This window comes from Neodiprion lecontei, chromosome 4, assembly GCF_021901455.1.
Source record: "Neodiprion lecontei isolate iyNeoLeco1 chromosome 4, iyNeoLeco1.1, whole genome shotgun sequence".
Taxonomy (NCBI): Eukaryota; Metazoa; Arthropoda; class Insecta; order Hymenoptera; family Diprionidae; genus Neodiprion; species Neodiprion lecontei.
In genome coordinates this window covers 21,108,080-21,118,801 of record NC_060263.1, presented here as the reverse complement: position 1 = coordinate 21,118,801, position 10,722 = coordinate 21,108,080, and the positions used below count along the sequence as shown (strand labels likewise).

The 10,722-nt window shown below is 37.7% G+C and overlaps 1 protein-coding gene across 2 annotated transcripts; it reads right to left on the bottom strand.

The window, feature by feature from the left end:
- Window positions 1-485: 485 nt before the first annotated feature.
- On the bottom strand, window positions 486-5,971 carry LOC107221662 (F-box/LRR-repeat protein fbxl-1). 2 transcript variants are annotated; one of them, XM_015660730.2, is made up of 7 exons: window positions 5,614-5,971; window positions 5,438-5,532; window positions 4,817-4,944; window positions 4,010-4,299; window positions 2,577-3,094; window positions 1,930-2,206; window positions 486-1,834 (listed from the first exon to the last, which is right to left on the bottom strand). In XM_015660730.2, exons 1-7 carry the CDS (start codon window positions 5,681-5,683, stop codon window positions 1,299-1,301), a joined length of 1,914 nt encoding a protein of 637 aa, XP_015516216.1. In that variant the 5' UTR covers window positions 5,684-5,971; the 3' UTR covers window positions 486-1,298. The 2 variants fall into 2 exon arrangements, with proteins under 2 accessions (XP_015516216.1, XP_046593964.1); XM_046738008.1 differs by lacking the exons at window positions 5,438-5,532; window positions 5,614-5,971 and adding an exon at window positions 5,222-5,393.
- Window positions 5,972-10,722: the final 4,751 nt, after the last annotated feature.

Here is a 10,722-nt window from a genome sequence, read left to right as displayed (position 1 = left end):
GGATTTTCAGAATCACACTTTTCACTGACTATTATTATTGGACTGTCTCATGTACGAATATTAACACACCATATTTAAGATTCTTCCAGTTTGACTGGGTTGACGTCAAACGTTTTTTTTTGTAGCCCAAGTTTAGTAGAGTTACAGCTTTTGATACATAAACCAACTGTCAATTCGGCCCAAAAATCAGTCATTATTTAAGGATTTAAGAAAAGAAAAGAGAGGAGGTGAAGATATTTATGAGAAGTTGAAATAGGTGTATATTTTTATTGATGTCAGTCGGAAGAAAATAAATTATATTAATTTTACGTTCGTGATATTCTGTATGCATTAAATAATAAAAATTAGTAAGTGTTACACACAATTGTTACTCGTTATTTACACGATATTCCGAAACACCGATTTTAATGCATTACTAATGCACAAAACGAAATGAAAATATTTATGTAATAGATTTTAATTTTAGAAATAAAATAACCCACATCTAGTATAGTGAATCTCTTTTATTCATAAATTTTTTTTCTCGTAGTAATAAAAATAAGTCGCACTCAGAAATATACATGTAAGAAAAATGACAATATTAATTATGAATCTTCTGTTATTACCACCAAGTTTGTGAACTCAAATAAACAACTGTCAGAGTCGAGTATAATACAAACTTAAGTTATGAATCAAATTGGCTTTACATATAGAATTTCTAGAATGTTGTTGAAGACTATTAAGAAATCAACTTGTTTATCGGAGTGTAATATATTAGAATGTCACTTTACAGTGTATGAGAAAGAAAATGAGGTATATAAAATTTTGGACAATTTTCATTTATGTAATCACTGACATGTGACAAACAGGTAATGCAACTGAAGAAATAGTTTTCAAAATTTGTATCAACATTGTTGTAAAAATTCCATTGAATAGGTATTCCTGTACATGAAGAAATTTAAAGTTGTCAAGATTGGAATATTGATTGTATAGACGGCCAGGTAGTACACTTCTTTTAGTACAATTTGCTATAATTGTGTTTGAAATAATATAACTATGTAAATGGGAATAATGCACGTAACTTAAGCACACTTGAAGACACAAATCGTATTCGCGCTCGTCTATTTCACCGTTATAGTAGTAAATTTTGCTACAAAAAACGGTTAATTATAACACTAGCGAAATTAATTGAATAATTTTGCGTAGTGCAGAATGTTCGAACTATTCAGCTGTCTACATTTTGCATCTACACTTTACGTAAGTAGAACATGTTTAGAAACTTGCTATACTCAACAGTTTTAACTAATTTTCTCTTCTCCTCAGATATCGCAGTCATCAAAGAACTCATCGTTCTGATCATCCCAAGCATTTCTATCGTCTGCTAAATCAAAAAAAAAATCGTCTTTGTCGCTATCATCATCCTCCGAAGGAAAGTAGCGACCATGATCAAAGTCGGGCCTCATATGAGTATGAGACAGATCAACATTTACGATTTGTAACAATGGAGATATCTCAATCAACTCATCAAGATTGGTGCCAGTGCCTCCGACTATAATTTTGAGTATCGAGTTGTTTGTTCGCACCTTAGTAGCTTTAACAGCTACTTCTAAAGTTGAGTTTGTAATGCAATCACATCCCGATAAGTCAAGCAGTTCAAGTTGTGGGCAGACTTGAATCAGAGCCGATGTGCCAGAATCGGTAAGACGAGGACACCCTCGACATTCAAGATGTTTCAACTGTTGCATGTGAGGTAGGGCATCATCAGACACGTGCCCCATATAGCTTATCAACAATTCATTTAACTTGGGTAACGATGCGATTGCAGCAATACCTTCATCCGTTACAGTGTTACAGCCTGTGTCAACATAACAATATTCAGTTGGAAGGTTCTTAATTGATGATGAAACAAACCTAAAAGAGAATTTTCAACAAATCGTTCACTCATCTTACCAGTTAAGTCAATGCGTTTGAGTAACACGCACTGAGCAGCAACAGCTAGGAGGAAGTTATTTGTTACTACAGGATTCCATCCAACATTCAACCTTTCCAGATTAACCAGGTTAGCCACGTGTGACATTGCATTTGTAGTCAGTAACGGAAAGTACCCCCACAGTTCGAGGTCCTTTAAGCTGTCCACACGAGAAGCAATTGCCCAAATTGCATAATCGCAAAGACTTACACATCTGTTGAGCGACAACGAACTCAGGTTGGAGAACTTGGCAATGGCCTGATAACAAGAGGACAAAAATAATTCCATCATTAAAGGTATGGTTTATTATATGTATTTGAGAACGAGTTATATTCCATCCAGGGGTGAATAAAACTCAATAATTTTTGCTTTTATGTCTTAATATTTTAAAAATCTTTACCAAATGTGAATCCGATCAAATGACATTCAGGACAAAGTAATATTTCCTCACATAGTAATACTGTTTTGAAAAAAATGTTATGTAAAAAGATGAATATTGGGTGTATGTGGCTTTATAGATTATACCTATTTAATCATCTTGTTAAAATTTGTACTTGAGAAATCATTGATACTATTAACGAACTTTCAACCGCCCTTTTAACTATTAAGTAAAAATTAAAGAACTTACGTTGGAAAAACTACATGATGAGACAGCATTGCACTGAGCCAAAGAAATTTCTTCAATTCCATCAGCCGGTAGGTGCACCAAGCATTTGCCGGTGAGTAAAGAATTTTGGACTATTTTGAGAGACTTTAATTTTTTATTTTTAGAAAACAATTTGATCAAATCATTGTCGCACGAACTTGTGCACGATCCTAGAACCAGTTTTCTTATATCTCCACAATTTTGAGTCAACGAGTCGATGCCTGCTGATGAAACATTCAGTGACGTAGTATCTATAGTTTGTAGATTAGGGCAGAACTTGCCAATGATAGTCAGTGTACTTTGACGTAGTCTGTGCGATATTTGGGACAAATCAATGTGATTCAAGAAATGACCACATCGTAATAGCACTTTGCGTAAAGTTGGAGTATCGATGCTGGGATCCTTTTTACCCGGAATATACCCCCAAGCAGATAGTGATAAATCTAATCTTTTCACTGCCCGCCAAGATTCTAGGCTCACAGCATGCCACCGCTTGCAAACTACAATGAAAAAATCAAGGAATAAGGAATGCAACTCAGATGTGATACCGATATGATACCGAATAGAAATGTTCACTCCAGAACCACTATGTGATATAATGAGATTGGAATATAGATTTTCATTCCAAAAGTTATTATTTTTTTGGATTCCAAAAGTTACTGAAACGCCTGATCAACCTCTAAATATTGTATCTCGAAGCATAATTTCAACTAGTGAGATACCTGAATATTCTTTGATCATCATTTCCTTGAAGAATGTACAATATGTTACCAGAAATAAAAAGATGCGTCTGTGAAATACAGAAAAGCCAGGGAGGCGGCTGACTGGGAAAAGCAGGAATAGTCAAGGATTTTCATAATTCAAGGAAAGTCTAAGAATTATGATGTCCGACAGGGAAAAATGTATTTTGTCTTTGTTTTTTCCCTAAACTTATATAAATGATGGACGCTATGATAAGGTTCTGCAAAATTGATGCTAATTTACGGCATACTTGTTTTCAATCTAGCCTGTTATTCAAGAAGAGCGTATGATGATCCCGTATATTTGAATTACAAGTTGCAATAGATTTTATAGATAACTTTTACAGTAAATTTTTGCAAGTTTTAAATGCTCTAAACATGTTACAGTGAATTTGGGACACACGATATGATAGGAATGTGTGCTGTCATTGTTACGATACTAAATAGGTATATACTGTATTGTTCCAAGTATAAGCCAACCCTGCATATAAAACATCCTTCAATTCTGAGACAGTATTTGAGGGTGTTGTTTTTTAGTAACACACAAATAATACAGGTCTGCGTATAAGATGAGGATGATTTCAGCGGGTACTGTCAACGACGAAGAACTTCGACTTATATTTGGAATAATACAGTACATTAAGTCAAAAAGTGGTGAGAAATGTGAAGAAATACCTCTCTCAATTCTTACTCTATCAGTAATTGGCAGGTGAAGAAACACATGGATTAGGCAGTCATCGTTTAATTTATGTATTGGAGCATCATCTTCTAATGAATCTTTAGTTGGTATGTATGGTTGGAAGAGACAGTCATTGGTTTCTGTGTGTTGCTGTGTTTTATCTTTTCTAGCTGCAACTTTTCGTTGGTTTTCGACACTATCTGGCTGATGCCATGAGTCAGCTGGCATGACTCTTAGATCTCGATTGTGTAAATGAATTTCTTTCCGACTGCCATCTCGTCTGGCTCTGAAAGGTGCAACAAAAAACTTTCATAAACATTATGCTGTGCTGAAGAAATCAGTGTGGATTAACTTTGTATGGGTAAGGAAAATTGTAAATATCGTTACATGATAATTATTTTCTAAAAAGTAGAATTTTTGGGGTTAACAAAACCATTCGTTTTTTTTTTCAAATTCAGATTATCATCAAAAATTGCTGATGATAAAATTCCACTTCCTACTATCATAGATAGTAGTTCTAGCAGACATAAATTTTTACGATCAAACTAGTTTAATCTGCAAAGATCTGTCAGAAATGTTAAATAACGGTTCATTCAAGTAGATTCTTCATAAAAATCAATAGAACTTTTGTAGATCATTGACTCATTTGCAGAAGTTTCTGATATAACCACTCACCACCTCATTGGCGGTAATCTCAGCTTTGAAAATGATGGTCCCTTACAATACATATTAGAATTAACTTACTAAAATGATACATAATAATTTCTTAAAATTTAGAATAAAAAAAGACTTGAGAAACTTACTTCATGGCATCGTCAACGGTGCTGAATGTAACGAAAGCGTAATTACTTTTTCCACTGTTTCGTTTGAGGTAGCAGCTGTCAACTTTGCCATATTTTGAAAAGACATTCTGCAGATCTTTTACAGTAGTCTGTAAAGTAATGTATAAAATATTGTCAGTATAACATTCTATTAGCTGACTAACTCCTATGTACTGCTTGACGTTTGTGAAGTCGCTTAATCGTGCATTTAGATGCAACCTCCACACTTAGAAAAATACTATGCGTTCTTTTCATCGGATCAAATATATTATTGGAGATTATGTTACTAAGATTAATTGAAAATTAAAAATCTTAAGGCAATGAAATCAATTTGCTCTTTCCCTTTGTATATTATTTCAAAATTCTTGAATTCAATGTACAGTTTACCGTATTGTTCAGACTGTAGGAGGACTCCGCGTATTAGACGGTACCTTTAACCGATGCTATCAATCACTAACCACAACAAAAATCCTCGGCTTATATTTGGAACAATATGCTACTTACCCTACAAGCGACCTTTGATATAAATATATGCATGTATGCAACGTTACATAGCATGTGCATACATACAATGGAATTAAAAATGCTAAAACGTGTACTAACTCTTTGTGCCAAATTGCCGATGAAGAGTTTTCGGATTGGCACCCCGTCCTCCGTCGCCGAAAGGTAACACTCGTCTTCGGAATCATTAAGTTCGTCTAGAATTGATGTAAGATTGAAAGCTAACGTCATATCAGAGCAACGTCAAACATAAATTTTTAGAAGGTTACGAAACACACCTTTATACGAATATACGTAAACCCTTGTCATTACTTCGCAAACGTGACGCAATATTTCGTCTCTATCCATGATCACAGTTAATTATTTAGAATGTTATGCTAATAACCCAGCTGATTTTGTGTCACTTTATCAATATTTATCAGATATCTTCTCAACAGTGGATATCACCAGAAGATTTTGGCAACACACAATTCCCATCTTGAATCTTTGTACAGTTGAACCGGTCTTAGGCTACGGTAACTGCGGTTACTTCAGTCAGTGTTCACAAGCGAATTGTACACTAATTGTACACTGAGGTCATGGTGACAGCAGTTACTTAAGTCAATGTTCACAAACGAATTGTACTATGGTATATAAGTACCATAGATTTGAAGAGATAGGCTGCGCGCTGTGCACCAAGATGAAACCGTAATAAGAGACAGAGAGCAGCAGCTCGGGCCTGCGTTCTCACTCTAATCGGTGACTTTCGGAAGAACCATTATATTGGCAAGCACATCGGCTGGATTTTCACGGGCAGTAAAATACCGCGAGACCAAGCAGCGTGACCATGCGACAGCGAACAACGGCCCGTGAAAATGTGTCAGTAGTGCATCCATAGGCTAATACAGATAGGCCAGCCCGCTCGTCTATCATGTTGACTGAAGAACATAAAGACGGATACCCCTGAGTAAATCTTTGTGACCAGTTTTCGGCGGGCAACTTGGCGCAGGTGGGCCTGGGAGCGTAGGAGGGTTCTGCTCCGTCGACTCTACCGAACGGACTCGCACCGACATTCGTAGCAGACAAAGTAGTGTCGGTATGGAAGCTTGAGATTGAGTCGGTATAAAATAAGTACGTAAGACTACTTGTCGACTGCGATGTAGAAATGTCGATCAGCTCGATCATTCCCGTGGGAAGAAGTGTAACCACGTTCACCGCCAACCACCCCCAACCACCTCCTACGACCTCTTACCACCTCCAACCACCCTCTAACAGCTCCTACCAGCTTCTACAACCTCCTACCACCACCGAACACCTCCTATCATCGCCTACCATTTCCAAACACCTCCTACCACCTCTTGCCACCACCAACCACCTCCTACGACCTCTTATCACCTCCAAACACCCTCTAACTCCTCCTACCAGTTTCTACCACCTCCTACCACCGCCTACCATTTCCGAACACCTCCTACCATCTCCGGTCACCTTCTACCACCCTCTACCACCTCCTACTAGCGTCTACCACCTCCTACGATTTCTCAGTACCTCCAACCACCTCCGGCCACCTTCGTCCTCCTTGCCCTCCTCGACCTTCGCCGATCGCCGCCAACCACCTCCAAACACCTACGTTGACTGAAAAATATAAGGACAGTTGCCCCTAATGGGCTTTGGTGTGACAACCGAAAATCGTCATGCGCTTGCGCTCCCTGAGATATTCCAATGGTAGAGTTGAGAACTTATTGCAGAACATCAGAGAATTACCGATCTCGACACGATGTTGGCTGCATTCACCTTCCGAGTAACACAGTCTTCGCAACGGTAACCCCAAGCCAGTACTTAGCCTCTGTGGACTTACCGACTTGTCAGCGATACAAGAAATTATTAATGAGAATAAATTTCTTCCTAAATTCGTAGCAAAACAGTGATTTAATAAAGTATAGGTACCTGAGAGAAGAATGTATACATATTTATATCTGATGTAATAATGATGCAGAGACCAAACAGTACACATGTATATGCTGTCCTAGTACGATATTAATATATATGATCCATTTACGATTAATACATGATGCATACCATAAATTACATAATTTTCCAGGAGACAAACTAGATTATCTACAATAATCGGCTATAATACGAAAACAGAAGAATTATTCATTTCGAAATGGAATTCTATTTGACACGCGCTAGATGTATTCCATAACATTAATATTCATAATTATTCCAACAACTTTTCATTTGCTCTCTCGATCTTGAATTTTCGTAGGCATAGAACCGAAACGCTATTTTAGCTAGTCGCAAGTGAACACTCTACGTTGGGTAGAGAAGCAAAGTTGTTTTTCGAGAAGTGTTCGTATGGAAAAAAATTCAGAGTAACTGTAATACATCACGAATGCGCTAATTTTGATCGAAATGAAATGGATGCTCCGTATATGAGACAGTATTTAACGCAGTGTCCTGATTTGAAGACCTAAACAGGTGATTACCGGTGATTTTTATTTATTTTTTTTTGATAGGGAGAGATAGAACGAAGCTTCTTAAAACTTCGAGTGTATTTTAACGCACATTTGAAAGGTGGGACCAAAAATTTTTATCATCCAACTGTTGCAGAACGGCAGCGTTATTAGCTAACCCGTTAACGGAAGGATATATCTTTAGTCAATGGCTGACCATCGAAGGGCCTAGACGCTTGAGTCTAAAATCAGGCAGGAAAGATAAAGTGCGTATTTCGTGTCTGAAATGTAAAAACTAAAATCATTATACATCATATCATACAGCATAGATCATACATCGTGCATAGTATTAAAATTCGAAACGAAAGTTTGAATGTTCGGATGTTCGGAAAGTGACGTCACTCAACATTTTTTTTCTCCTAACGCCATCGATCTATACATATAGACGGAAATCAGCTAACCGAATTCCTCAGTCTGGAAACAACCGCGCAGTAGAGCGGACGTATGAAAATCGCGCTCCGGAAATTTCGAGTACGGGGTTCTGGATCCTGCGCTCCGGGTCCGCTTCCTGGTGCAACTCGAGTTCCAGGACAAGCGCTCTGTAGTTTCTACGCTACAGGTCCACTACCTGGTGAAACTCGACTTTCAGTACAAGCGCTGCGTAGTTTCTGCGCTCAAGGTTCACTACCTGAAGAAACTCGACTTTCGGGACAAGCGCTCCATCGTTCCTGCACTCCAGGTCCGCTACCTAGCGAAACTCGACTTCAAGGAGAGGACGAGGAGGACGAGGATTTGTGCTCAATGAGTTAAACGTTTTTATATTATTCAATGGCAATTGTAATTATATTTCATCTAAAATTTTTCAAACTTGTCCTGTTTACAATAAATTATTTCAATTCATTTTTCGCGCAAGCGCAAATTCAGTAGCTATAAATGCGCTGATAAAATTTGTTATATTATTAATTAATTAATTGATTATACCAATCCTTACACAATATTTTTGATGTGTTCTTATGCTGAAAATATTAATAACTATTCAAGGTATAACTTGAGGTGGTTATGGGTGGTTGTTGGAGGTGGTTGGCGGTGGTTGGAGGTAGTCCGAGGTGATGAAAGGTAGTCGCATGGTGAGGTGATGGGGTGATGGCGTAGTGGGGTGATGGGGTGGTGGGGTGATGGGGTCATGAGGTAGTGGGGTGATTTGCATTTTTGGCGACATTTTTCGCGATTTTGAAAGAAGCTGGAATAAATTCGTTCTGGTATTATTCCGACGTAATTTTGCGAGACAAATCATTTAAGCGCAGTCCCGATACGCTGCGAGCAGCTGATCAGAAATTACAGCCAAAAAACCAGAACCTGTGTTTTCGACATTTTTCAGCAGGTGCTTTTTCCTTCGTAACTTCTTTCCTGTTGATTTCACGCTCTTTTCGCTGCATTCTCTGAGTTCCTGGGGATCCAATTAGTCAGGAAAGGGTCACAAGTCGAATCTGAGACCACAAATTTTTGGCTCCAAAAATGAAGAAAGAAGTAAGGCTAACCCCTTTCCATTTTTGGCGAAAATTTTCGCAATTTTGAAAAGTGCTGAAATGAATTCTTTCTGCCACTAATCAGACGTAATTTTGCGCGACGAATCAATTAAGCGCAGTCCCGATACGCTGCGAGCAGCGAATCAAAAGTTACAGCCAAAAAACAAAACCTGTGATTATATGAATCCTTACGTAATGTTTTTGATGTGTTCTTATACGGGAGAGATCAACGGGAGAGAAGATACGAGGAAAGAAGCACATGCTGAAAAATGTCGAAAACACAGGTCATCGTTTTTTGGCTGTAACTTTCGATGCGTCGATCGCAGCGTATTGGGACTGTGCCCAATCGATTTCTCTCGCAAAATTACGTCGAAATAGTGCCACAATTAATTTATTCCAGCACTTTTGAAAATCGCGAAAATTTTCGCCAAAAATGCAAAGGGGTTAGCCTTGCTTTTTCTTGATTTTTCGACCGAAAATTTTTGGTCTCAGATTCGATTTGTATGACCCTTTCCTGACTTATTGGATCCCCAGGAACTCAGAGAACGCAGCGAAAAGAGCGTGGGATCAACAGGAAAGAAGTTACGAAGGAAAATGCGCCTGCTGAAAAATGTCAAAATCTGAGGTTCTGGTTTTTTGGTTGTAACTTTTTATCCGCTGCTCGCAGCGTATCGGAACTGCGCTTAATCGATTTGTCTCGCAAAATTGCGTCCGAATAGTGCGAGAAAAAATTTATTCCAGCACTTTTCAAATATTAATCCTCACGTAATATTTTTGATGTGTTCTGATACTGAAAATATTTATTGCTATTCCAGGTACAACCCGAGGTGGTTATCGGTGGTTGTTCGAGGTGGTTGGCGATTGATGGAGGTGGTCGGAGGTGGACAAGGAAGAAGAGGAACTGAACTGAGTCTCAAAGCCCTGTTGACATAAAAGCAGCTATTCGATAGAAATTATAGATTATAGTTTACACAGCCCATTGCATGATATTTCATTATAAATACATATGTTGCAATGTATTTAGGAATAATTTATCAAATATACAGAAGTCATGTGCAAATAATAAATGAATTGATTCGACCGCAGTTTGATGTATTCATTAGAGCTTTAACAATAAATTTAAGCTTTGTTACTTCTTTTATTTTATTATGGATAATCGAAAACATTTCCGACTAATCGTGCTGTGGAAGCATGGGGATTAAACCAAATGTAGCAAAAGATTAGAAACAGTGTATGTAGAGTACGGGTATTTTTCTAATAATGCAAATAGAATAGAATACCACGCCTTGCGAATTAGCTTTCCAGTCAGAGATGAATGATGAATTTTAAGGACTGCATTATCGTTGTTGAATACTCTATGCCTCATGGGAAAAGAAAATCTGTAACGACAAACTTGATGCACCGGATCATCGTCGACTTAAACTTTTGA

Excerpts from the sequence above, each read along its gene's own strand:
- LOC107221662 (XM_015660730.2), bottom strand. The coding sequence starts at position 5,683 with ATGGATAGAGACGAAATATTGCGTCACGTTTGCGAAGTAATGACAAGG. Across the intron at positions 4,945-5,437 it reads TCGGCAATTTGGCACAAAGA|ACTACTGTAAAAGATCTGCA; the intron begins GTTAGTACACGT and ends ATTACTTTACAG. Across the intron at positions 3,095-4,009 it reads TAGAGTAAGAATTGAGAGAG|TTTGCAAGCGGTGGCATGCT; the intron begins GTATTTCTTCAC and ends TTTTCATTGTAG.